This window comes from Poromitra crassiceps, assembly GCF_964638095.1.
Source record: "Poromitra crassiceps genome assembly, chromosome: 7".
In the NCBI taxonomy this organism is placed as follows: Eukaryota; Metazoa; Chordata; class Actinopteri; order Beryciformes; family Melamphaidae; genus Poromitra; species Poromitra crassiceps.
The window spans coordinates 19,100,105-19,127,737 of record NC_139628.1 but is presented as its reverse complement, the minus strand read 5'-3'; the positions used below and the strand labels follow the sequence as shown (position 1 = coordinate 19,127,737).

Below are 27,633 nucleotides of genomic sequence, written 5' to 3'. Positions count from 1 at the left end.
AATTCGCATTAGTGTTCATTATCTCAATCCCGCACGGGCCAACATAATGATACGGGTCGGCAGAAATGCATCATTAATTAACTTGGCATCATTCGTTGTCTAGGGGCTTTCCACTACTTCACCGAGAATGGTAACATGAAGTAATAAACACTGAAAGAATGAAAAGGCTGATTTAAGTATTGTTATGTAAGTAGGCTACTCACTCCGACATTAGCTGACATGGCCTTCGGGAGCGATCCTGGCCGGCCACGACACTGCGCCAGCTCCACTCTGTTGATTGCATGAGGAATCCAGAGTAATCCTCCTGCGCTATAAGTGGGACAGAACAAAAGTGACAAAACAAAACAAAACAAGACGGAAACTAGTATAGACTATCAACAAGATGCATGGCGGGCCACAAACACCTCTTCTGTAGGGACCAGACTGAACCCTTAGTGCAAGCACGGCATCCAATTTAAGTCTGCCTATGGCAACCCATTATGGCCAAAAAGGCACCATATGGACACAGAGGTCATATAGAGGTATAAAGGGTGCCTCTATATCCTTCTAAATGAACACCCACACACATCAAAGATAAATCAGTCATAGCAAATAGAAGTAAATATTAGCATAACCATGTGAGAAGGACTGTAACACATGTTTGTACCAAATTTAAAAACCTTTGACCAATGACATGCTGAGCTAGAGTCGATTAGGCTACAATGTGCAAAATTATAAGAATCTGATTAAAAACAATGGGTTCCTAACGAGTGCTCCCTGTCTATAAGCTTGTGATGCCAAACTTTTGCTCTCTTACTGTGCAGATATCACTCCAATAATATGTACATGCTAATTTCATCTATTCATTTTAATGCTACAAGAACATACATACATATCTGTTCCATATCAAAACAACTGGGGGAATTATGTTCTCCCTCTGAACTGTATGAACACTAGTCAACTATGACACGTTCATTGTTGCACTGCTTGTTTTTCATTTTGAATAGAAGTCAACATGGCAGCACCTTCAACAAGCCCTCCAACAACATCTCCTTCAAGACCATTTTCCACTGACGTCACTCAGGTAATAGCCAGCAGCAGCAGCAGCAGCACAGCAGCAGCAGCACACATCACAGCAGCTGAGGTGCAGGTCCGCCTGGCCGATGGCGGGAACAGCTTCTGTTCTGGCAGAGTGGAGGTCTTCCACCTTGGACAGTGGGGGACAGTGTGTGATGATGACTGGGACCTGCTTGATGCTCAGGTGGTGTGTAGACAGCTGGGTTGTGGCAGAGTCCTGGCAGCACCACCGAGTGCACGTTTTGGACAGGGCAGAGGGCCCATCTGGCTGGATGATGTCACCTGTTCAGGAAGTGAGTCATCAATAACAGACTGTAGACATCCAGGGTTTGGCATAAACAACTGTGGTCACAATGAAGACGCTGCTGTGATCTGTGAAGGTAAATGTGTCTCTATTCTTTAAGTACATTACAGATGTTATTACTCACATATAACTGGTGGATTTACTTTATATGTGAGCATTAATTTAAACCACACAGAGTGGACATCATCTCGCCGCACAATAAGCCAAATGTACAGTCAAAAGAATAGATTGTGTTTTGAACATTATTACTAAATGGAGTTTAGAGGAAGTGGCACATTTGGACACAATAATCAGGAAATTCCCAAGATGGTGGACAATCCACCCAGATGGACCTTATGGGTCCAAATTGGAGATTTGTTCTGCATACTAAATGAGAGCTACATACCATGTTTCAATTGTCTATGTCAACTGGGGCGGCCAAGAGGACTATAAGTTTGGCTGCTTGTTATAGCGCCCTTCCTGTAGCCGAAATATGACAAAAACACCCAGAGACCTGCTTAACGCAGTTTGCCATGCGTTACAATTCGCATTAGTGTTCATTATCTCAATCCCACACGGGCCAACATAATGATACGGGTCGGCAGAAATGCATCATTAATTAACTTGGCATCATTCGTTGTCTAGGGGCTTTCCACTACTTCACCGAGAATGGTAACATGAAGTAATAAACACTGAAAGAATGAAAAGGCTGATTTAAGTATTGTTATGTAAGTAGGCTACTCACTCCGACATTAGCTGACATGGCCTTCGGGAGCGGGGTCATCCCTATGTTCCCCGGGTCCTATGTTCCCCGGGTCCTATGTTCCCCGTTTTTAACACTCTCCGTAACATTTGGGGTGTCTATCCGCTATGCCGACCACCTGCAATGCCGACCTTAGGTTTAGGCGTGAGGGGTGGGAGAGGTTAGGTTTTGGGTTAGGGTCTGGGGGAGGTTAGGAAGGGTTTTATGTTCCCCGGTCCCACAAAAACGGGGAACATAGGACCCGGGAATATAGGACCCGGGGAACATAGGTACGCTCCCTCGGGAGCGATCCTGGCCGGTCACGACACTGCGCCAGCTCCACTGTGTTGATTGCATGAGGAATCCAGAGTAATCCTCCTGCGCTATAAGTGGGACAGAACAAAAGTGACAAAACAAAACAAAACAAGACGGAAACTAGTATAGACTATCAACAAGATGCATGGCGGGCCACAAACGCCTCTTCTGTAGGGACCAGACTGAACCCTGAGTGCAAGCACGGCATCCAATTTAAGTCTGCCTATGGCAACCCATTATGGCCAAAAAGGCACCATATGGACACAGAGGTCATATAGAGGTATAAAGGGTGCCTCTAGATCCTTCTAAATGAACACCCACACACATCAAAGATAAATCAGTCATAGCAAATAGAAGTAAATATTAGCATAACCATGTGAGAAGGACTGTAACACATGTTTGTACCAAATTTAAAAACCTTTGACCAATGACATGCTGAGCTAGAGTCGATTAGGCTACAATGTGCAAAATTATAAGAATCTGATTAAAAACAATGGGTTCCTAACGAGTACTCCCTGTCTATAAGCTTGTGATGCCAAACTTTTGCTCTCTTACTGTGCAGATATCACTCCAATAATATGTACATGCTAATTTCATCTATTAATTTTAATGCTACAAGAACATACATACATATCTGTTCCATATCAAAACAACTGGGGGAATTATCTTCTCCCTCTGAACTGTATGAACACTAGTCAACTATGACACATTCATTGTTGCACTGCTTGTTTTTCATTTTGAATAGAAGTCAACATGGCAGCACCTTCAACAAGCCCTCCAACAACATCTCCTTCAAGACCATTTTCCACTGACGTCACTCAGGTGATAGCCAGCAGCAGCAGCAGCAGCACAGCAGCAGCAGCACACATCACTGCAGCTGAGGTGCAGGTCCGCCTGGCCGATGGCGGGAACAGCTTCTGTTCTGGCAGAGTGGAGGTCTTCCACCTTGAACAGTGGGGGACAGTGTGTGATGATGACTGGGACCTGCTTGATGCTCAGGTGGTGTGTAGACAGCTGGGTTGTGGCAGAGTCCTGGCAGCACCACAGGGTGCACGTTTTGGACAGGGCAGAGGCCCCATCTGGCTGGATGATGTCACCTGTTCAGGAAGTGAGTCATCAATAACAGACTGTAGACATCGAGGGTTTGGGACCCACAACTGTGGTCACAATGAAGACGCTGCTGTGATCTGTGAAGGTAAATGTGTCTCTATTCTTTAAGTACATTACAGATGTTATTACTCACATATAACTGGTGGATTTACTTTATATGTGAGCAGTAATTTAAACCACACAGAGTGGACATCATCTCGCTGCACAATAAACCAAATTTACACTCAAAATAATAGATTGTGTTTTGAACGTTATTACTGAATGGAGTTTAGAGGAAGTGGCACCTTTGCACACAATTATCAGGAAGAACTGTGGGTGGAAAAAGGGACATTTCCTTGTTAGATTTGGTGTCAGTGGGGCCTACCTAGCGATGTGGTTCACGGACATTTTTCTTTTGGTTTGACCAGCAGGCAACACCAAAGTTACTACAGACCCATCTCCAGCAATGACAATTGCTAACATCACTCTGGTGATAGCCGGCACCAGCAGCACAAATGGAAAACTTAGCACAAATTGAAATGGTTTGTTGGGCTACCAGCACCAAACGTGGTGCGGCTGTAAAGTGTTGTCACTGATGTGCCCACCTAGTTTCAAGGTCATAGGCCACTGTGCATTGTCCTTCTGATCCATTGAATTGTGTGAAAGTCTGATTGGCTAATAACTCTGCCACTTTAAATGATTTGGGCATGTCCATCGGCCATGCATACCAAATTTGTTGTCATTTGGACTTACAGTTCGAGCAGAGGATTTTCAACAGTTTTTCAAAATTTCCAAGATGGTGGACAAATTACCCAGATGGACACCATTGCTTCCAATTGCAGATTTGTTTGACATACTAAGTGCTGTGCTAAGTTTCAATAGGTCAAACGGGGTGCCCACGAGGACTGTTTATGTTTCGCTGCATGTTATACCACCCTTGTAGCAGAAATGTAACAAAACCGCTTGGAGACTTGCTTAATGCAGTTTTCCATGTTTGTGTCAAATTTGAAAACTTTTTTTAACCTTTATTTTATACTGAGCAGCTCCACTAGTGTGGTTGGGGTTAACCTTCCAGTCACAAGTTCGCTTTTTTAACCTTTAGGCCACCACTGCCCACAAAAGACCAATCACATGATGGAGCTAGGGCCAAGTACAATGTGTGAAGAATAAGAAGAATTGTTAAAAACAATGGGTTCCTAACGAGTGCTGGTTAAAAAGTAGAGTCCACACACTGCATTGTAGACTTAACTCCCAGTTTATTTAACTGGGAGTTAAGTCTACAATGCAGTGTGCAGACTCTACTTTTGAACCTATGTTGATGGTCTGTTGTCCTGCACCTGCAATGCTGAGTGGATGTGCGTGCTCTACTTTTGTTTGTTCGTAACGAGTGCTCCCTGTCTACAAGCTTGTGATGTCAGACTATTGTTCTAATGCTTAGTGTGCCAATATCACTCCAATATATTGACATGCTAATTTCATCTATTCATTTTAATGCTACAAGAACATACATACATATCTGTTCCATATCAAAACAACTGGGGGAATTATGTTCTCCCTCTGAACTGTATGAAAACTAGTCAACTATGACACGTTCATTGTTGCACTGCTTGTTTTTCATTTTGAATAGAAGTCAAGATGACAGCACCTTCAACAAGCCCTCCAACAACATCTCCTTCAAGACCATTTTCCACTGACGTCACTCAGGTGATAGCCAGCAGCAGCAGCAGCACAGCAGCAGCAGCACACATCACTGCAGCTGAGGTGCAGGTCCGCCTGGCCAATGGAGGGAACAGCTCCTGTTCTGGCAGAGTGGAGGTCTTCCACCTTGGACAGTGGGGGACAGTGTGTGATGATGACTGGGACCTGCTTGATGCTCAGGTGGTGTGTAGACAGCTGGGTTGTGGCAGAGTCCTGGCAGCACCACCGAGTGCACGTTTTGGACAGGGCAGAGGGCCCATCTGGCTGGATGATGTCACCTGTTCAGGAAGTGAGTCATCAATAACAGACTGTAGACATCCAGGGTTTGGCACCAACAACTGTGGTCACAATGAAGACGCCGCTGTGATCTGTGAAGGTAAATGTGTCTCTATTCTTTAAGTACATTACAGATGTTATTACTGACATATAACTGGTGGATTTACTTTATATGTGAGTAGTAATGTAAACCACACAGAGTGGACATCATCTCGCCGCACAATAAGCCAAATGTACAGTCAAAAGAATAGATTGTGTTTTGAACATTATTACTAAATGGAGTTTAGAGGAAGTGGCACATTTGGACACAATAATCAGGAAATTCCCAAGATGGTGGACAATCCACCCAGATGGACCTTATGGGTCCAAATTGGAGATTTGTTCTGCATACTAAATGAGAGCTACATACCAAGTTTCAATTGTCTATGTCAACTGGGGCGCCAAGAGGACTATAAGTTTGGCTGCTTGTTATAGCGCCCTTCCTGTAGCCGAAATATGACAAAAACACCCAGAGACCTGCTTAACGCAGTTTGCCATGCGTTACAATTCGCATTAGTGTTCATTATCTCAATCCTGCACGGGCCAACATAATGATACGGGTCGGCAGAAATGCATCATTAATTAACTTGGCATCATTCGTTGTCTAGGGGCTTTCCACTACTTCACCGAGAATGGTAACATGAAGTAATAAACACTGAAAGAATGAAAAGGCTGATTTAAGTATTGTTATGTAAGTAGGCTACTCACTCCGACATTAGCTGACATGGCCTTCGGGAGCGGGGTCATCCCTATGTTCCCCGGGTCCTATGTTCCCCGGGTCCTATGTTCCCCGTTTTTAACACTCTCCGTAACATTTGGGGTGTCTATCCGCTATGCCGACCACCCGCAATGCCGACCTTAGGTTTAGGCGTGAGGGGTGGGAGAGGTTAGGTTTTGGGTTAGGGTCTGGGGGAGGTTAGGAAGGGTTTTATGTTCCCCGGTCCCACAAAAACGGGGAACATAGGACCCGGGGAATATAGGACCCGGGGAACATAGGTACGCTCCCTCGGGAGCGATCCTGGCCGGCCACGACACTGCGCCAGCTCCACTCTGTTGATTGCATGAGGAATCCAGAGTAATCCTCCTGCGCTATAAGTGGGACAGAACAAAAGTGACAAAACAAAACAAAACAAGACGGAAACTAGTATAGACTATCAACAAGATGCATGGCGGGCCACAAACGCCTCTTCTGTAGGGACCAGACTGAACCCTTAGTGCAAGCACGGCATCCAATTTAAGTCTGCCTATGGCAACCCATTATGGCCAAAAAGGCACCATATGGACACAGAGGTCATATAGAGGTATAAAGGGTGCCTCTATATCCTTCTAAATGAACACCCACACACATCAAAGATAAATCAGTCATAGCAAATAGAAGTAAATATTAGCATAACCATGTGAGAAGGACTGTAACACATGTTTGTACCAAATTTAAAAACCTTTGACCAATGACATGCTGAGCTAGAGTGGATTAGGCTACAATGTGCAAAATTATAAGAATCTGATTAAAAACAATGGGTTCCTAACGAGTGCTCCCTGTCTATAAGCTTGTGATGCCAAACTTTTGCTCTCTTACTGTGCAGATATCATTCCAATAATATGTACATGCTAATTTCATCTATTCATTTTAATGCTACAAGAACATACATACATATCTGTTCCATATCAAAACAACTGGGGGAATTATGTTCTCCCTCTGAACTGTATGAACACTAGTCAACTCAACCCGATCTCCAAAAAAAACGTAAAATAGGCACGTTTGTGGACAAACGTTGCTATTTTACGATGTCGGCTAAGAAATTGTAAAATGGGAACGTATGCGTCTACAGCGGTGGGCGGGGTTTGGGCGTGTTTTATGGAGATTTTCTGTTTCTAACCCCTCCCCCTACTCTAATCCTCACCCTAACCACTCGGAACGTTAATATTTTACGTTTTTCGAGCCGAAATTGTAAAATAGCAACGTTGGTCCACATCGTTGGTATTATACGTTTTTCTAAGAGACTGTGTTGAGTCAACTATGACACGTTCATTGTTGCACTGCTTGTTTTTCATTTTGAATAGAAGTCAACATGGCAGCACCTTCAACAAGCCCTCCAACAACATCTCCTTCAAGACCATTTTCCACTGACGTCACTCAGGTAATAGCCAGCAGCAGCAGCAGCAGCACAGCAGCAGCAGCACACATCACTACAGCTGAGGTGCAGGTCCGCCTGGCCGATGGCGGGAACAGCTTCTGTTCTGGCAGAGTGGAGGTCTTCCACCTTGGACAGTGGGGGACAGTGTGTGATGATGAGTGGGACCTGCTTGATGCTCAGGTGGTGTGTAGACAGCTGGGTTGTGGCAGAGTCCTGGCAGCACCACAGGGTGCACGTTTTGGACAGGGCAGAGGCCCCATCTGGCTGGATGATGTCACCTGTTCAGGAAGTGAGTCATCAATAACAGACTGTAGACATCGAGGGTTTGGGACCCACAACTGTGGTCACAATGAAGACGCTGCTGTGATCTGTGAAGGTAAATGTGTCTCTATTCTTTAAGTACATTACAGATGTTATTACTCACATATAACTGGTGGATTTACTTGATATGTGAGCAGTAATTTAAACCACACAGAGTGGACATCATCTCGCTGCACAATAAACCAAATTTACACTCAAAATAATAGATTGTGTTTTGAACGTTATTACTGAATGGAGTTTAGAGGAAGTGGCACCTTTGCACACAATTATCAGGAAGAACTGTGGGTGGAAAAAGGGACATTTCCTTGTTAGATTTGGTGTCAGTGGGGCCTACCTAGCGATGTGGTTCACAGACATTTTTCTTTTGGTTTGACCAGCAGGCAACACCAAAGTTACTACAGACCCATCTCCAGCAATGACAATTGCTAACATCACTCTGGTGATAGCCAGCACCAGCAGCACAAATGGAAAACTTAGCACAAATTGAAATGGTTTGTTGGGCTACCAGCACCAAACGTGGTGCGGCTGTAAAGTGTTGTCACTGATGTGCCCACCTAGTTTCAAGGTCATAGGCCACTGTGCATTGTCCTTCTGATCCATTGAATTGTGTGAAAGTCTGATTGGCTAATAACTCTGCCACTTTAAATGATTTGGGCATGTCCATCGGCCATGCATACCAAATTTGTTGTCATTTGGACTTACAGTTCGAGGAGAGGATTTTCAACAGTTTTTCAAAATTTCCAAGATGGTGGACAAATTACCCAGATGGACACCATTGCTTCCAATTGCAGATTTGTTTGACATACTAAGTGCTGTGCTAAGTTTCAATAGGTCAAACGGGGTGCCCACGAGGACTGTTTATGTTTCGCTGCATGTTATACCCCCCTTGTAGCAGAAATGTAACAAAACCGCTTGGAGACTTGCAGTTTGCCATGTTTGTGTCAAATTTGAAAACTTTTTTTAACCTTTATTTTATACTGAGCAGCTCCACTAGTGTGGTTGGGGTTAACCTTCCAGTCACAAGTTCGCTTTTCTAACCTTTAGGCCACCACTGCCCACAAAAGACCAATCACATGATGGAGCTAGGGCCAAGTACAATGTGTGAAGAATAAGAAGAATTGTTAAAAACAATGGGTTCCTAACGAGTGCTGGTTAAAAAGTAGAGTCCACACACTGCATTGTAGACTTAACTCCCAGTTTATTTAACTGGGAGTTAAGTCTACAATGCAGTGTGCAGAATCTACTTTTTAACCTATGTTGATGGTCTGTTGTCCTGCACCTGCAATGCTGAGTAGATGTGCGTGCTGTACTTTTGTTTGTTGCTAACGAGTGCTCCCTGTCTACAAGCTTGTGATGTCAGACTATTGTTCTAATGCTTACTGTGCCAATATCACTCCAATATATTGACATGCTAATTTCATCTATTTATTGTAATGCTACAAGAACATACATACATATCTGTTCCATAACAAAACAACTGGGGGAATTATGTTCTCCCTCTGAACTGTATGAACACTAGTCAACTATGACACGTTCATTGTTGCACTGCTTGTTTTTCATTTTGAACAGAAGTCAACATGACAGCAGCTCCAACAAGCCCTCCAACAGCAACTCCTTCAAGACCATTTTCCACTGACGTCACTCAGGTGATAACCAGCAGCAGCAGCAGCAGCAGCAGCACAGCAGCAGCAGCACACATCACTGCAGCTGAGGTGCAGGTCCGCCTGGCCGATGGAGGGAACAGCTCCTGTTCTGGCAGAGTGGAGGTCTTCCACCTTGGACAGTGGGGGACAGTGTGTGATGATAACTGGGACCTGCTTGATGCTCAGGTGGTGTGTAGACAGCTGGGTTGTGGCAGAGTCCTGGCAGCACCACCGAGTGCACGTTTTGGACAGGGCAGAGGGCCCATCTGGCTGGATGATGTCATCTGTTCAGGAAGTGAGTCATCAATAACAGACTGTAGACATCCAGGGTTTGGCACCAACAACTGTGTCCACCGTGAATACGCTGCTGTGATCTGTGAAGGTAAATGTGTCTCTATTTTTTAAGTACATTACAGATGTTATTACTCACATATAACTGGTGGATTTACTTTATGTGAGCATTAATGTAAACCACACAGAGTGGACATCATGTTCTGCACAATAAGCCAAATGTACAGTCAAAATAATAGATTTTGTTGTGAACATTATTACTAAATGGAGTTTAGAGAAAGTGGCACCTTTGCACACAATTATCCAACACAGTCTCTTAGAAAATTGTATAATACCAACGATATGGACCAACGTTGCTATTTTACAATTTCGGCTCGAAAAATGTAAAATAGTAACGTTCTGAGTGGTTAGGGTGAGGATTAGAGTAGGGGGAGGGGTTAGAAACAGAAAATCTCCGTAAAACACGCCCAAACCACGCCCACCGCTGTAGACGCATACGTTCCCATTTTAGAATTTCTTAGCCGACATCGTAAAATACCAACGTATGTCCACAAACGTTGCTATTTTACAATTTTTTTGGAGATCGGGTTGAATTATCAGGAAGAACTGTGGGTGGAAAAGGGACATTTCCTTGTTAGATTTGGTGTCAGTGGGGCCTACCTAGCGATGTGGTTCACGGACATTTTTCTTTTGGTTTGACCAGCAGGCAACACCAAAGTTACTACAGACCCATCTCCAGCAATCACAATTGCTAACATCACTCTGGTGATAGCTGGCACCAGCAGCACAAATGGAAAGCTTAGCTTAGCACAAATTGAAATGGTTTTTTGGGCTACAAGCACCAAACGTGTTGCGGCTGTAAGCTGTTGTCACTGATGTGCCCACCTAGTTTCAAGGTCATAGGCCACAGTGCAGTGTACTTCTGATCCGTTGAATTGTGTGAAAGTCTGATTGGCTAATAACTCTGCCACTTTAAATGATTTGGGCATGTCCATCAGCCATGCATACCAAATTTGTTGTCATTTGGACTTACAGTTCGAGGAGAGGATTTTCAACAGTTTTTCAAAATTTCCAAGATGGTTGACAAATTACCCAGATGGACACCATTGCTTCCAATTGCAGATTTGTTTGACATACTAAGTGCTACATATCAAGTTTCAATAGGTCAAACTTTTGCCCACGAGGACTGTTTATGTTTCGCTGCATGTTATACCCCCCTTGTAGCAGAAATGTAACAAAACCGCTTGGAGACTTGCAGTTTGCCATGTTTGTGTCAAATTTTAAAACTTTTTTTAACCTTTATTTTATACTGAGCAGCTCCACTAGTGCGGTTGGGGTTAACCTTCCAGTCACAAGTTCGCTTTTCTAACCTTTAGGCCACCACTGCCCACAAAAGACCAATCACATGATGGAGCTAGGGCCAAGTACAATGTGTGAAGAATAAGAAGAATTGTTAAAAACAATGGGTTCCTAACGAGTGCTGGTTAAAAAGTAGAGTCCACACACTGCATTGTAGACTTAACTCCCAGTTTATTTAACTGGGAGTTAAGTCTACAATGCAGTGTGCAGACTCTACTTTTTAACCTATGTTGATGGTCTGTTGTCCTGCACCTGCAATGCTGAGTGGATGTGCGTGCTCTACTTTTGTTTGTTCGTAACGAGTGCTCCCTGTCTACAAGCTTGTGATGTCAGACTATTGTTCTAATGCTTACTGTGCCAATATCACTCCAATATATTGACATGCTAATTTCATCTATTCATTTTAATGCTACAAGAACATACATACATATCTGTTCCATAACAAAACAACTGGGGGAATTATGTTCTCCCTCTGAACTGTATGAACACTAGTCAACTATGACACGTTCATTGTTGCACTGCTTGTTTTTCATTTTGAACAGAAGTCAACATGACAGCAGCTCCAACAAGCCCTCCAACAGCAACTCCTTCAAGACCATTTTCCACTGACGTCACTCAGGTGATAACCAGCAGCAGCAGCAGCAGCAGCACAGCAGCAGCAGCACACATCACTGCAGCTGAGGTGCAGGTCCGCCTGGCCGATGGAGGGAACAGCTCCTGTTCTGGCAGAGTGGAGGTCTTCCACCTTGGACAGTGGGGGACAGTGTGTGATGATAACTGGGACCTGCTTGATGCTCAGGTGGTGTGTAGACAGCTGGGTTGTGGCAGAGTCCTGGCAGCACCACCGAGTGCACGTTTTGGACAGGGCAGAGGGCCCATCTGGCTGGATGATGTCATCTGTTCAGGAAGTGAGTCATCAATAACAGACTGTAGACATCCAGGGTTTGGCACCAACAACTGTGTCCACCGTGAATACGCTGCTGTGATCTGTGAAGGTAAATGTGTCTCTATTTTTTAAGTACATTACAGATGTTATTACTCACATATAACTGGTGGATTTACTTTATGTGAGCATTAATGTAAACCACACAGAGTGGACATCATGTTCTGCACAATAAGCCAAATGTACAGTCAAAATAATAGATTTTGTTGTGAACATTATTACTAAATGGAGTTTAGAGAAAGTGGCACCTTTGCACACAATTATCCAACACAGTCTCTTAGAAAATTGTATAATACCAACGATATGGACCAACGTTGCTATTTTACAATTTCGGCTCGAAAAATGTAAAATAGTAACGTTCTGAGTGGTTAGGGTGAGGATTAGAGTAGGGGGAGGGGTTAGAAACAGAAAATCTCCGTAAAACACGCCCAAACCACGCCCACCGCTGTAGACGCATACGTTCCCATTTTACAATTTCTTAGCCGACATCGTAAAATACCAACGTATGTCCACAAACGTTGCTATTTTACAATTTTTTTGGAGATCGGGTTGAATTATCAGGAAGAACTGTGGGTGGAAAAGGGACATTTCCTTGTTAGATTTGGTGTCAGTGGGGCCTACCTAGCGATGTGGTTCACGGACATTTTTCTTTTGGTTTGACCAGCAGGCAACACCAAAGTTACTACAGACCCATCTCCAGCAATCACAATTGCTAACATCACTCTGGTGATAGCTGGCACCAGCAGCACAAATGGAAAGCTTAGCTTAGCACAAATTGAAATGGTTTTTTGGGCTACAAGCACCAAACGTGTTGCGGCTGTAAGCTGTTGTCACTGATGTGCCCACCTAGTTTCAAGGTCATAGGCCACAGTGCAGTGTACTTCTGATCCGTTGAATTGTGTGAAAGTCTGATTGGCTAATAACTCTGCCACTTTAAATGATTTGGGCATGTCCATCAGCCATGCATACCAAATTTGTTGTCATTTGGACTTACAGTTCGAGGAGAGGATTTTCAACAGTTTTTCAAAATTTCCAAGATGGTTGACAAATTACCCAGATGGACACCATTGCTTCCAATTGCAGATTTGTTTGACATACTAAGTGCTACATATCAAGTTTCAATAGGTCAAACTTTTGCCCACGAGGACTGTTTATGTTTCGCTGCATGTTATACCCCCCTTGTAGCAGAAATGTAACAAAACCGCTTGGAGACTTGCAGTTTGCCATGTTTGTGTCAAATTTTAAAACTTTTTTTAACCTTTATTTTATACTGAGCAGCTCCACTAGTGCGGTTGGGGTTAACCTTCCAGTCACAAGTTCGCTTTTCTAACCTTTAGGCCACCACTGCCCACAAAAGACCAATCACATGATGGAGCTAGGGCCAAGTACAATGTGTGAAGAATAAGAAGAATTGTTAAAAACAATGGGTTCCTAACGAGTGCTGGTTAAAAAGTAGAGTCCACACACTGCATTGTAGACTTAACTCCCAGTTTATTTAACTGGGAGTTAAGTCTACAATGCAGTGTGCAGACTCTACTTTTTAACCTATGTTGATGGTCTGTTGTCCTGCACCTGCAATGCTGAGTGGATGTGCGTGCTCTACTTTTGTTTGTTCGTAACGAGTGCTCCCTGTCTACAAGCTTGTGATGTCAGACTATTGTTCTAATGCTTACTGTGCCAATATCACTCCAATATATTGACATGCTAATTTCATCTATTCATTTTAATGCTACAAGAACATACATACATATCTGTTCCATATCAAAACAACTGGGGGAATTATGTTCTCCCTCTGAACTGTATGAACACTAGTCAACTATGACACGTTCATTGTTGCACTGCTTGTTTTTCATTTTGAATAGAAGTCAACATGGCAGCACCTTCAACAAGCCCTCCAACAACATCTCCTTCAAGACCATTTTCCACTGACGTCACTCAGGTGATAGCCAGCAGCAGCAGCAGCAGCACAGCAGCAGCAGCACACATCACTGCAGCTGAGGTGCAGGTCCGCCTGGCCGATGGCGGGAACAGCTTCTGTTCTGGCAGAGTGGAGGTCTTCCACCTTGGACAGTGGGGGACAGTGTGTGATGATGACTGGGACCTGCTTGATGCTCAGGTGGTGTGTAGACAGCTGGGTTGTGGCAGAGTCCTGGCAGCACCACAGGGTGCACGTTTTGGACAGGGCAGAGGCCCCATCTGGCTGGATGATGTCACCTGTTCAGGAAGTGAGTCATCAATAACAGACTGTAGACATCCAGGGTTTGGGACCCACAACTGTGGTCACAATGAAGACGCTGCTGTGATCTGTGAAGGTAAATGTGTCTCTATTCTTTAAGTACATTACAGATGTTATTACTCACATATAACTGGTGGATTTACTTTATATGTGAGCAGTAATTTAAACCACACAGAGTGGACATCATCTCGCTGCACAATAAACCAAATTTACACTCAAAATAATAGATTGTGTTTTGAACGTTATTACTGAATGGAGTTTAGAGGAAGTGGCACCTTTGCACACAATTATCAGGAAGAACTGTGGGTGGAAAAAGGGACATTTCCTTGTTAGATTTGGTGTCAGTGGGGCCTACCTAGCGATGTGGTTCACGGACATTTTTCTTTTGGTTTGACCAGCAGGCAACACCAAAGTTACTACAGACCCATCTCCAGCAATGACAATTGCTAACATCATTCTGGTGATAGCCGGCACCAGCAGCACAAATGGAAAACTTAGCACAAATTGAAATGGTTTGTTGGGCTACCAGCACCAAACGTGGTGCGGCTGTAAAGTGTTGTCACTGATGTGCCCACCTAGTTTCAAGGTCATAGGCCACTGTGCATTGTCCTTCTGATCCATTGAATTGTGTGAAAGTCTGATTGGCTAATAACTCTGCCACTTTAAATGATTTGGGCATGTCCATCGGCCATGCATACCAAATTTGTTGTCATTTGGACTTACAGTTCGAGGAGAGGATTTTCAACAGTTTTTCAAAATTTCCAAGATGGTGGACAAATTACCCAGATGGACACCATTGCTTCCAATTGCAGATTTGGGTAACGCTTTAGAATACAGCCCGCAAATAAGCATGTAGTTAGAGTATAACAACGGGGTTTAGGGCTGTAGTTATAGTCTAACTACGGGGTTTAAGGAGTGAATTATAAGATCTGTACTTATAGTCTAACTACGGGGTTTAAGGAGTGTAGTTATAGTATAACAACGGGGTTTAAGGAGTGTAGTTATGGTATAACAACGGGGTTTAAGGAGTGTAGTTATAGTCTAACAACAGGGTTTAAGGAGTGTAGTTAGAGTATAACAACGGGTTTAAGGAGTGTAGTTAGAGTATACCAACGGGGTTTAAGGAGTGTAGTTAGAGTATAACAACGGGGTTTAAGGGGTGAAAAAATACTTTAACTAGAGGGTAACAAGATCTGTACTTATAGTCTAACTACGGGGTCGCGGGCTGTATTATGAAGCAGGGGACAAATGTTTGTACTTATAGGCTAATTACGGGGTACCACACTGTACTTACAGGGTAACTACGGGGTTTAAGGAGTGTAGTTAGAGTATAACAACGGGGTTTAAGGAGTCTAGTTAGAGTATAACAACGGGGTTTAAGGAGTCTAGTTAGAGTATAACAACGGGGTTTAAGGAGTGTAGTTATAGTCTAACAACGGGGTTTAAGGAGTGTAGTTAGAGTATAACAACGGGGTTTAAGGAGTGTAGTTAGAGTATAACAACGGGGTTTAAGGAGTGTAGTTAGAGTATAACAACGGGGTTTAAGGAGTCTAGTTAGAGTATAACAACGGGGTTTAAGGAGTCTAGTTAGAGTATAACAACGGGGTTTAAGGAGTGTAGTTATAGTCTAACAACGGGGTTTAAGGAGTGTAGTTAGAGTATAACAACGGGGTTTAAGGAGTGTAGTTAGAGTATAACAACGGGGTTTAAGGAGTGTAGTTAGAGTATAACAACAGGGTTTAAGGAGTCTAGTTAGAGTATAACAACGGGGTTTAAGGAGTCTAGTTAGAGTATAACAACAGGGTTTAAGGAGTCTAGTTAGAGTATAACAACGGGGTTTAAGGAGTCTAGTTAGAGTATAACAACGGGGTTTAAGGAGTCTAGTTAGAGTATAACAATGGGGTTTAAGGAGTCTAGTTAGAGTATAACAACGGGGTTTAAGGAGTGTAGTTAGAGTATAACAATGGGGTTTAAGGAGTGTAGTTAGAGTATAACAACAGGGTTTAAGGAGTGTAGTTAGAGTATAACAACGGGGTTTAAGGAGTGAAAAAATACTTTAACTAGAGGGTAACAAGATCTGTACTTAGTCTAACTACGGGGTCGCGGGCTGTATTATGAAGCAGGGGACAAATGTTTGTACTTATAGGCTAATTACGGGGTACCACACTGTACTTACAGGGTAACTATGGGGTTTAAGGAGTGTAGTTAGAGTATAACAACAGGGTTTAAGGAGTGTAGTTAGAGTATAACAACGGGGTTTAAGTTTAAGTTAGACTCTAACTAGACTCCTTAAACCCCGTTGTTATACTCTAACTAGACTCCTTAAACCCCGTTGTTATACTCTAACTAGACTCCTTAAACCCCGTTGTTATACTCTAACTAGACTCCTTAAACCCCGTTGTTATACTCTAACTAGACTCCTTAAACCCTGTTGTTATACTCTAACTAGACTCCTTAAACCCCGTTGTTATACTCTAACTACACTCCTTAAACCCCGTTGTTATACTCTAACTAGACTCCTTAAACCCCGTTGTTATACTCTAACTAGACTCCTTAAACCCCGTTGTTATACTCTAACTAGACTCCTTAAACCCCGTTGTTATACTCTAACTAGACACCTTAAACCCCGTTGTTATACTCTAACTACACTCCTTAAACCCCATTGTTATACTCTAACTAGACTCCTTAAACCTCGTTGTTATACTCTAACTACACTCCTTAAACCCCGTTGTTATACTCTAACTACACTCCTTAAACCCCGTTGTTAGACTCTAACTAGACTCCTTAAACCCCGTTGTTATACTCTAACTAGACTCCTTAAACCCCGTTGTTATACTCTAACTACACTCCTTAAACCCCGTTGTTATACTCTAACTAGACTCCTTAAACCCCGTTGTTATACTCTAACTAGACTCCTTAAACCCCGTTGTTATACTCTAACTACACTCCTTAAACCCCGTTGTTATACTCTAACTACACTCCTTAAACCCCGTTGTTATACTCTAACTACACTCCTTAGACCCCGTAGTTACCCTGTAAGTACAGTGTGGTACCCCGTAATTAGCCTATAAGTACAAACATTTGTCCCCTGCTTCATAATACAGCCCGCGACCCCGTAGTTAGACTATAAGTACAGATCTTGTTACCCTCTAGTTAAAGTATTTTTTCACTCCTTAAACCCCGTTGTTATACTCTAACTACACTCCTTAAACCCCGTTGTTATACTCTAACTACACTCCTTAAACATGTTGTTATACTCTAACTACACTCCTTAAACCCTGTTGTTAGACTATAACTACACTCCTTAAACCCCGTTGTTATACCATAACTACACTCCTTAAACCCCGTTGTTATACTATAACTACACTCCTTAAACCCCGTAGTTAGACTATAAGTACAGATCTTATAATTCACTCCTTAAACCCCGTAGTTAGACTATAACTACAGCCCTAAACCCCGTTGTTATACTCTAACTACATGCTTATTTGCGGGCTGTATTCTAAAGCGTTACCCAGATTTGTTTGACATACTAAGTGCTGTGCTAAGTTTCAATAGGTCAAACGGGGTGCCCACGAGGACTGTTTATGTTTCGCTGCATGTTATACCACCCTTGTAGCAGAAATGTAACAAAACCGCTTGGAGACTTGCTTAATGCAGTTTTCCATGTTTGTGTCAAATTTGAAAACTTTTTTTAACCTTTATTTTATACTGAGCAGCTCCACTAGTGCGGTTGGGGTTAACCTTCCAGTCACAAGTTCGCTTTTTTAACCTTTAGGCCACCACTGCCCACAAAAGACCAATCACATGCTGCAGCTAGGGCCAAGTACAATGTGTGAAGAATAAGAAGAATTGTTAAAAACAATGGGTTCCTAACGAGTGCTGGTTAAAAAGTAGAGTCCACACACTGCATTGTAGACTTAACTCCCAGTTTATTTAACTGGGAGTTAAGTCTACAATGCAGTGTGCAGACTCTACTTTTGAACCTATGTTGATGGTCTGTTGTCCTGCACCTGCAATGCTGAGTGGATGTGCGTGCTCTACTTTTGTTTGTTCCTAACGAGTGCTCCCTGTCTACAAGCTTGTGATGTCAGACTATTGTTCTAATGCTTACTGTGCCAATATCACTCCAATATATTGACATGCTAATTTCATCTATTCATTTTAATGCTACAAGAACATACATACATATCTGTTCCATATCAAAACAACTGGGGGAATTATGTTCTCCCTCTGAACTGTATGAAAACTAGTCAACTATGACACGTTCATTGTTGCACTGCTTGTTTTTCATTTTGAATAGAAGTCAAGATGACAGCACCTTCAACAAGCCCTCCAACAACATCTCCTTCAAGACCATTTTCCACTGACGTCACTCAGGTGATAGCCAGCAGCAGCAGCAGCACAGCAGCAGCAGCACACATCACTGCAGCTGAGGTGCAGGTCCGCCTGGCCAATGGAGGGAACAGCTCCTGTTCTGGCAGAGTGGAGGTCTTCCACCTTGGACAGTGGGGGACAGTGTGTGATGATGACTGGGACCTGCTTGATGCTCAGGTGGTGTGTAGACAGCTGGGTTGTGGCAGAGTCCTGGCAGCACCACCGAGTGCACGTTTTGGACAGGGCAGAGGGCCCATCTGGCTGGATGATGTCACCTGTTCAGGAAGTGAGTCATCAATAACAGACTGTAGACATCCAGGGTTTGGCACCAACAACTGTGGTCACAATGAAGACGCCGCTGTGATCTGTGAAGGTAAATGTGTCTCTATTCTTTAAGTACATTACAGATGTTATTACTGACATATAACTGGTGGATTTACTTTATATGTGAGTAGTAATGTAAACCACACAGAGTGGACATCATCTCGCCGCACAATAAGCCAAATGTACAGTCAAAAGAATAGATTGTGTTTTGAACATTATTACTAAATGGAGTTTAGAGGAAGTGGCACATTTGGACACAATAATCAGGAAATTCCCAAGATGGTGGACAATCCACCCAGATGGACCTTATGGGTCCAAATTGGAGATTTGTTCTGCATACTAAATGAGAGCTACATACCAAGTTTCAATTGTCTATGTCAACTGGGGCGCCAAGAGGACTATAAGTTTGGCTGCTTGTTATAGCGCCCTTCCTGTAGCCGAAATATGACAAAAACACCCAGAGACCTGCTTAACGCAGTTTGCCATGCGTTACAATTCGCATTAGTGTTCATTATCTCAATCCTGCACGGGCCAACATAATGATACGGGTCGGCAGAAATGCATCATTAATTAACTTGGCATCATTCGTTGTCTAGGGGCTTTCCACTACTTCACCGAGAATGGTAACATGAAGTAATAAACACTGAAAGAATGAAAAGGCTGATTTAAGTATTGTTATGTAAGTAGGCTACTCACTCCGACATTAGCTGACATGGCCTTCGGGAGCGGGGTCATCCCTATGTTCCCCGGGTCCTATGTTCCCCGGGTCCTATGTTCCCCGTTTTTAACACTCTCCGTAACATTTGGGGTGTCTATCCGCTATGCCGACCACCCGCAATGCCGACCTTAGGTTTAGGCGTGAGGGGTGGGAGAGGTTAGGTTTTGGGTTAGGGTCTGGGGGAGGTTAGGAAGGGTTTTATGTTCCCCGGTCACACAAAAACGGGGAACATAGGACCCGGGGAATATAGGACCCGGGGAACATAGGTACGCTCCCTCGGGAGCGATCCTGGCCGGCCACGACACTGCGCCAGCTCCACTCTGTTGATTGCATGAGGAATCCAGAGTAATCCTCCTGCGCTATAAGTGGGACAGAACAAAAGTGACAAAACAAAACAAAACAAGACGGAAACTAGTATAGACTATCAACAAGATGCATGGCGGGCCACAAACGCCTCTTCTGTAGGGACCAGACTGAACCCTTAGTGCAAGCACGGCATCCAATTTAAGTCTGCCTATGGCAACCCATTATGGCCAAAAAGGCACCATATGGACACAGAGGTCATATAGAGGTATAAAGGGTGCCTCTATATCCTTCTAAATGAACACCCACACACATCAAAGATAAATCAGTCATAGCAAATAGAAGTAAATATTAGCATAACCATGTGAGAAGGACTGTAACACATGTTTGTACCAAATTTAAAAACCTTTGACCAATGACATGCTGAGCTAGAGTGGATTAGGCTACAATGTGCAAAATTATAAGAATCTGATTAAAAACAATGGGTTCCTAACGAGTGCTCCCTGTCTATAAGCTTGTGATGCCAAACTTTTGCTCTCTTACTGTGCAGATATCATTCCAATAATATGTACATGCTAATTTCATCTATTCATTTTAATGCTACAAGAACATACATACATATCTGTTCCATATCAAAACAACTGGGGGAATTATGTTCTCCCTCTGAACTGTATGAACACTAGTCAACTCAACCCGATCTCCAAAAAAAAACGTAAAATAGGCACGTTTGTGGACAAACGTTGCTATTTTACGATGTCGGCTAAGAAATTGTAAAATGGGAACGTATGCGTCTACAGCGGTGGGCGGGGTTTGGGCGTGTTTTATGGAGATTTTCTGTTTCTAACCCCTCCCCCTACTCTAATCCTCACCCTAACCACTCGGAACGTTAATATTTTACGTTTTTCGAGCCGAAATTGTAAAATAGCAACGTTGGTCCACATCGTTGGTATTATACGTTTTTCTAAGAGACTGTGTTGAGTCAACTATGACACGTTCATTGTTGCACTGCTTGTTTTTCATTTTGAATAGAAGTCAACATGGCAGCACCTTCAACAAGCCCTCCAACAACATCTCCTTCAAGACCATTTTCCACTGACGTCACTCAGGTAATAGCCAGCAGCAGCAGCAGCAGCACAGCAGCAGCAGCACACATCACTGCAGCTGAGGTGCAGGTCCGCCTGGCCGATGGCGGGAACAGCTTCTGTTCTGGCAGAGTGGAGGTCTTCCACCTTGGACAGTGGGGGACAGTGTGTGATGATGAGTGGGACCTGCTTGATGCTCAGGTGGTGTGTAGACAGCTGGGTTGTGGCAGAGTCCTGGCAGCACCACAGGGTGCACGTTTTGGACAGGGCAGAGGCCCCATCTGGCTGGATGATGTCACCTGTTCAGGAAGTGAGTCATCAATAACAGACTGTAGACATCGAGGGTTTGGGACCCACAACTGTGGTCACAATGAAGACGCTGCTGTGATCTGTGAAGGTAAATGTGTCTCTATTCTTTAAGTACATTACAGATGTTATTACTCACATATAACTGGTGGATTTACTTGATATGTGAGCAGTAATTTAAACCACACAGAGTGGACATCATCTCGCTGCACAATAAACCAAATTTACACTCAAAATAATAGATTGTGTTTTGAACGTTATTACTGAATGGAGTTTAGAGGAAGTGGCACCTTTGCACACAATTATCAGGAAGAACTGTGGGTGGAAAAAGGGACATTTCCTTGTTAGATTTGGTGTCAGTGGGGCCTACCTAGCGATGTGGTTCACAGACATTTTTCTTTTGGTTTGACCAGCAGGCAACACCAAAGTTACTACAGACCCATCTCCAGCAATGACAATTGCTAACATCACTCTGGTGATAGCCAGCACCAGCAGCACAAATGGAAAACTTAGCACAAATTGAAATGGTTTGTTGGGCTACCAGCACCAAACGTGGTGCGGCTGTAAAGTGTTGTCACTGATGTGCCCACCTAGTTTCAAGGTCATAGGCCACTGTGCATTGTCCTTCTGATCCATTGAATTGTGTGAAAGTCTGATTGGCTAATAACTCTGCCACTTTAAATGATTTGGGCATGTCCATCGGCCATGCATACCAAATTTGTTGTCATTTGGACTTACAGTTCGAGGAGAGGATTTTCAACAGTTTTTCAAAATTTCCAAGATGGTGGACAAATTACCCAGATGGACACCATTGCTTCCAATTGCAGATTTGTTTGACATACTAAGTGCTGTGCTAAGTTTCAATAGGTCAAACGGGGTGCCCACGAGGACTGTTTATGTTTCGCTGCATGTTATACCCCCCTTGTAGCAGAAATGTAACAAAACCGCTTGGAGACTTGCAGTTTGCCATGTTTGTGTCAAATTTGAAAACTTTTTTTAACCTTTATTTTATACTGAGCAGCTCCACTAGTGTGGTTGGGGTTAACCTTCCAGTCACAAGTTCGCTTTTCTAACCTTTAGGCCACCACTGCCCACAAAAGACCAATCACATGATGGAGCTAGGGCCAAGTACAATGTGTGAAGAATAAGAAGAATTGTTAAAAACAATGGGTTCCTAACGAGTGCTGGTTAAAAAGTAGAGTCCACACACTGCATTGTAGACTTAACTCCCAGTTTATTTAACTGGGAGTTAAGTCTACAATGCAGTGTGCAGAATCTACTTTTTAACCTATGTTGATGGTCTGTTGTCCTGCACCTGCAATGCTGAGTAGATGTGCGTGCTGTACTTTTGTTTGTTGCTAACGAGTGCTCCCTGTCTACAAGCTTGTGATGTCAGACTATTGTTCTAATGCTTACTGTGCCAATATCACTCCAATATATTGACATGCTAATTTCATCTATTTATTGTAATGCTACAAGAACATACATACATATCTGTTCCATAACAAAACAACTGGGGGAATTATGTTCTCCCTCTGAACTGTATGAACACTAGTCAACTATGACACGTTCATTGTTGCACTGCTTGTTTTTCATTTTGAACAGAAGTCAACATGACAGCAGCTCCAACAAGCCCTCCAACAGCAACTCCTTCAAGACCATTTTCCACTGACGTCACTCAGGTGATAACCAGCAGCAGCAGCAGCAGCAGCACAGCAGCAGCAGCACACATCACTGCAGCTGAGGTGCAGGTCCGCCTGGCCGATGGAGGGAACAGCTCCTGTTCTGGCAGAGTGGAGGTCTTCCACCTTGGACAGTGGGGGACAGTGTGTGATGATAACTGGGACCTGCTTGATGCTCAGGTGGTGTGTAGACAGCTGGGTTGTGGCAGAGTCCTGGCAGCACCACCGAGTGCACGTTTTGGACAGGGCAGAGGGCCCATCTGGCTGGATGATGTCATCTGTTCAGGAAGTGAGTCATCAATAACAGACTGTAGACACCCAGGGTTTGGCACCAACAACTGTGTCCACCGTGAATACGCTGCTGTGATCTGTGAAGGTAAATGTGTCTCTATTTTTTAAGTACATTACAGATGTTATTACTCACATATAACTGGTGGATTTACTTTATGTGAGCATTAATGTAAACCACACAGAGTGGACATCATGTTCTGCACAATAAGCCAAATGTACAGTCAAAATAATAGATTTTGTTGTGAACATTATTACTAAATGGAGTTTAGAGAAAGTGGCACCTTTGCACACAATTATCCAACACAGTCTCTTAGAAAATTGTATAATACCAACGATATGGACCAACGTTGCTATTTTACAATTTCGGCTCGAAAAATGTAAAATAGTAACGTTCTGAGTGGTTAGGGTGAGGATTAGAGTAGGGGGAGGGGTTAGAAACAGAAAATCTCCGTAAAACACGCCCAAACCACGCCCACCGCTGTAGACGCATACGTTCCCATTTTACAATTTCTTAGCCGACATCGTAAAATACCAACGTATGTCCACAAACGTTGCTATTTTACAATTTTTTTGGAGATCGGGTTGAATTATCAGGAAGAACTGTGGGTGGAAAAGGGACATTTCCTTGTTAGATTTGGTGTCAGTGGGGCCTACCTAGCGATGTGGTTCACGGACATTTTTCTTTTGGTTTGACCAGCAGGCAACACCAAAGTTACTACAGACCCATCTCCAGCAATCACAATTGCTAACATCACTCTGGTGATAGCTGGCACCAGCAGCACAAATGGAAAGCTTAGCTTAGCACAAATTGAAATGGTTTTTTGGGCTACAAGCACCAAACGTGTTGCGGCTGTAAGCTGTTGTCACTGATGTGCCCACCTAGTTTCAAGGTCATAGGCCACAGTGCAGTGTACTTCTGATCCGTTGAATTGTGTGAAAGTCTGATTGGCTAATAACTCTGCCACTTTAAATGATTTGGGCATGTCCATCAGCCATGCATACCAAATTTGTTGTCATTTGGACTTACAGTTCGAGGAGAGGATTTTCAACAGTTTTTCAAAATTTCCAAGATGGTTGACAAATTACCCAGATGGACACCATTGCTTCCAATTGCAGATTTGTTTGACATACTAAGTGCTACATATCAAGTTTCAATAGGTCAAACTTTTGCCCACGAGGACTGTTTATCTTTCGCTGCATGTTATACCCCCCTTGTAGCAGAAATGTAACAAAACCGCTTGGAGACTTGCAGTTTGCCATGTTTGTGTCAAATTTTAAAACTTTTTTTAACCTTTATTTTATACTGAGCAGCTCCACTAGTGCGGTTGGGGTTAACCTTCCAGTCACAAGTTCGCTTTTCTAACCTTTAGGCCACCACTGCCCACAAAAGACCAATCACATGATGGAGCTAGGGCCAAGTACAATGTGTGAAGAATAAGAAGAATTGTTAAAAACAATGGGTTCCTAACGAGTGCTGGTTAAAAAGTAGAGTCCACACACTGCATTGTAGACTTAACTCCCAGTTTATTTAACTGGGAGTTAAGTCTACAATGCAGTGTGCAGACTCTACTTTTTAACCTATGTTGATGGTCTGTTGTCCTGCACCTGCAATGCTGAGTGGATGTGCGTGCTCTACTTTTGTTTGTTCGTAACGAGTGCTCCCTGTCTACAAGCTTGTGATGTCAGACTATTGTTCTAATGCTTACTGTGCCAATATCACTCCAATATATTGACATGCTAATTTCATCTATTCATTTTAATGCTACAAGAACATACATACATATCTGTTCCATAACAAAACAACTGGGGGAATTATGTTCTCCCTCTGAACTGTATGAACACTAGTCAACTATGACACGTTCATTGTTGCACTGCTTGTTTTTCATTTTGAACAGAAGTCAACATGACAGCAGCTCCAACAAGCCCTCCAACAGCAACTCCTTCAAGACCATTTTCCACTGACGTCACTCAGGTGATAACCAGCAGCAGCAGCAGCAGCAGCAGCACAGCAGCAGCAGCACACATCACTGCAGCTGAGGTGCAGGTCCGCCTGGCCGATGGAGGGAACAGCTCCTGTTCTGGCAGAGTGGAGGTCTTCCACCTTGGACAGTGGGGGACAGTGTGTGATGATAACTGGGACCTGCTTGATGCTCAGGTGGTGTGTAGACAGCTGGGTTGTGGCAGAGTCCTGGCAGCACCACCGAGTGCACGTTTTGGACAGGGCAGAGGGCCCATCTGGCTGGATGATGTCATCTGTTCAGGAAGTGAGTCATCAATAACAGACTGTAGACATCCAGGGTTTGGCACCAACAACTGTGTCCACCGTGAATACGCTGCTGTGATCTGTGAAGGTAAATGTGTCTCTATTTTTTAAGTACATTACAGATGTTATTACTCACATATAACTGGTGGATTTACTTTATGTGAGCATTAATGTAAACCACACAGAGTGGACATCATGTTCTGCACAATAAGCCAAATGTACAGTCAAAATAATAGATTTTGTTGTGAACATTATTACTAAATGGAGTTTAGAGAAAGTGGCACCTTTGCACACAATTATCCAACACAGTCTCTTAGAAAATTGTATAATACCAACGATATGGACCAACGTTGCTATTTTACAATTTCGGCTCGAAAAATGTAAAATAGTAACGTTCTGAGTGGTTAGGGTGAGGATTAGAGTAGGGGGAGGGGTTAGAAACAGAAAATCTCCGTAAAACACGCCCAAACCACGCCCACCGCTGTAGACGCATACGTTCCCATTTTACAATTTCTTAGCCGACATCGTAAAATACCAACGTATGTCCACAAACGTTGCTATTTTACAATTTTTTTGGAGATCGGGTTGAATTATCAGGAAGAACTGTGGGTGGAAAAGGGACATTTCCTTGTTAGATTTGGTGTCAGTGGGGCCTACCTAGCGATGTGGTTCACGGACATTTTTCTTTTGGTTTGACCAGCAGGCAACACCAAAGTTACTACAGACCCATCTCCAGCAATCACAATTGCTAACATCACTCTGGTGATAGCTGGCACCAGCAGCACAAATGGAAAGCTTAGCTTAGCACAAATTGAAATGGTTTTTTGGGCTACAAGCACCAAACGTGTTGCGGCTGTAAGCTGTTGTCACTGATGTGCCCACCTAGTTTCAAGGTCATAGGCCACAGTGCAGTGTACTTCTGATCCGTTGAATTGTGTGAAAGTCTGATTGGCTAATAACTCTGCCACTTTAAATGATTTGGGCATGTCCATCAGCCATGCATACCAAATTTGTTGTCATTTGGACTTAGAGTTCGAGGAGAGGATTTTCAACAGTTTTTCAAAATTTCCAAGATGGTTGACAAATTACCCAGATGGACACCATTGCTTCCAATTGCAGATTTGTTTGACATACTAAGTGCTACATATCAAGTTTCAATAGGTCAAACTTTTGCCCACGAGGACTGTTTATGTTTCGCTGCATGTTATACCCCCCTTGTAGCAGAAATGTAACAAAACCGCTTGGAGACTTGCAGTTTGCCATGTTTGTGTCAAATTTTAAAACTTTTTTTAACCTTTATTTTATACTGAGCAGCTCCACTAGTGCGGTTGGGGTTAACCTTCCAGTCACAAGTTCGCTTTTCTAACCTTTAGGCCACCACTGCCCACAAAAGACCAATCACATGATGGAGCTAGGGCCAAGTACAATGTGTGAAGAATAAGAAGAATTGTTAAAAACAATGGGTTCCTAACGAGTGCTGGTTAAAAAGTAGAGTCCACACACTGCATTGTAGACTTAACTCCCAGTTTATTTAACTGGGAGTTAAGTCTACAATGCAGTGTGCAGACTCTACTTTTTAACCTATGTTGATGGTCTGTTGTCCTGCACCTGCAATGCTGAGTGGATGTGCGTGCTCTACTTTTGTTTGTTCGTAACGAGTGCTCCCTGTCTACAAGCTTGTGATGTCAGACTATTGTTCTAATGCTTACTGTGCCAATATCACTCCAATATATTGACATGCTAATTTCATCTATTCATTTTAATGCTACAAGAACATACATACATATCTGTTCCATATCAAAACAACTGGGGGAATTATGTTCTCCCTCTGAACTGTATGAACACTAGTCAACTATGACACGTT

The 27,633-nt window shown here is 43.2% G+C and overlaps 1 protein-coding gene across 1 annotated transcript in view; it reads left to right on the top strand.

Moving 5' to 3' along the window:
* The window catches only part of LOC310779456 (scavenger receptor cysteine-rich domain-containing protein DMBT1-like), a gene marked incomplete at both ends in the record, with an annotated part of 74,509 nt that extends 59,984 nt beyond the window's left edge, over nucleotides 1-14,525 (top strand). Inside the window, 7 exons of the mRNA XM_083639989.1 lie at nucleotides 987-1,436; nucleotides 3,274-3,597; nucleotides 5,242-5,559; nucleotides 7,560-8,017; nucleotides 9,691-9,985; nucleotides 11,925-12,130; nucleotides 14,196-14,525. Coding sequence (XP_083496115.1) covers nucleotides 987-1,436; nucleotides 3,274-3,597; nucleotides 5,242-5,559; nucleotides 7,560-8,017; nucleotides 9,691-9,985; nucleotides 11,925-12,130; nucleotides 14,196-14,525 — 2,381 coding nt within the window. The remainder of the gene's footprint in view (nucleotides 1-986; nucleotides 1,437-3,273; nucleotides 3,598-5,241; nucleotides 5,560-7,559; nucleotides 8,018-9,690; nucleotides 9,986-11,924; nucleotides 12,131-14,195) is intronic.
* Nucleotides 14,526-27,633: the final 13,108 nt, after the last annotated feature.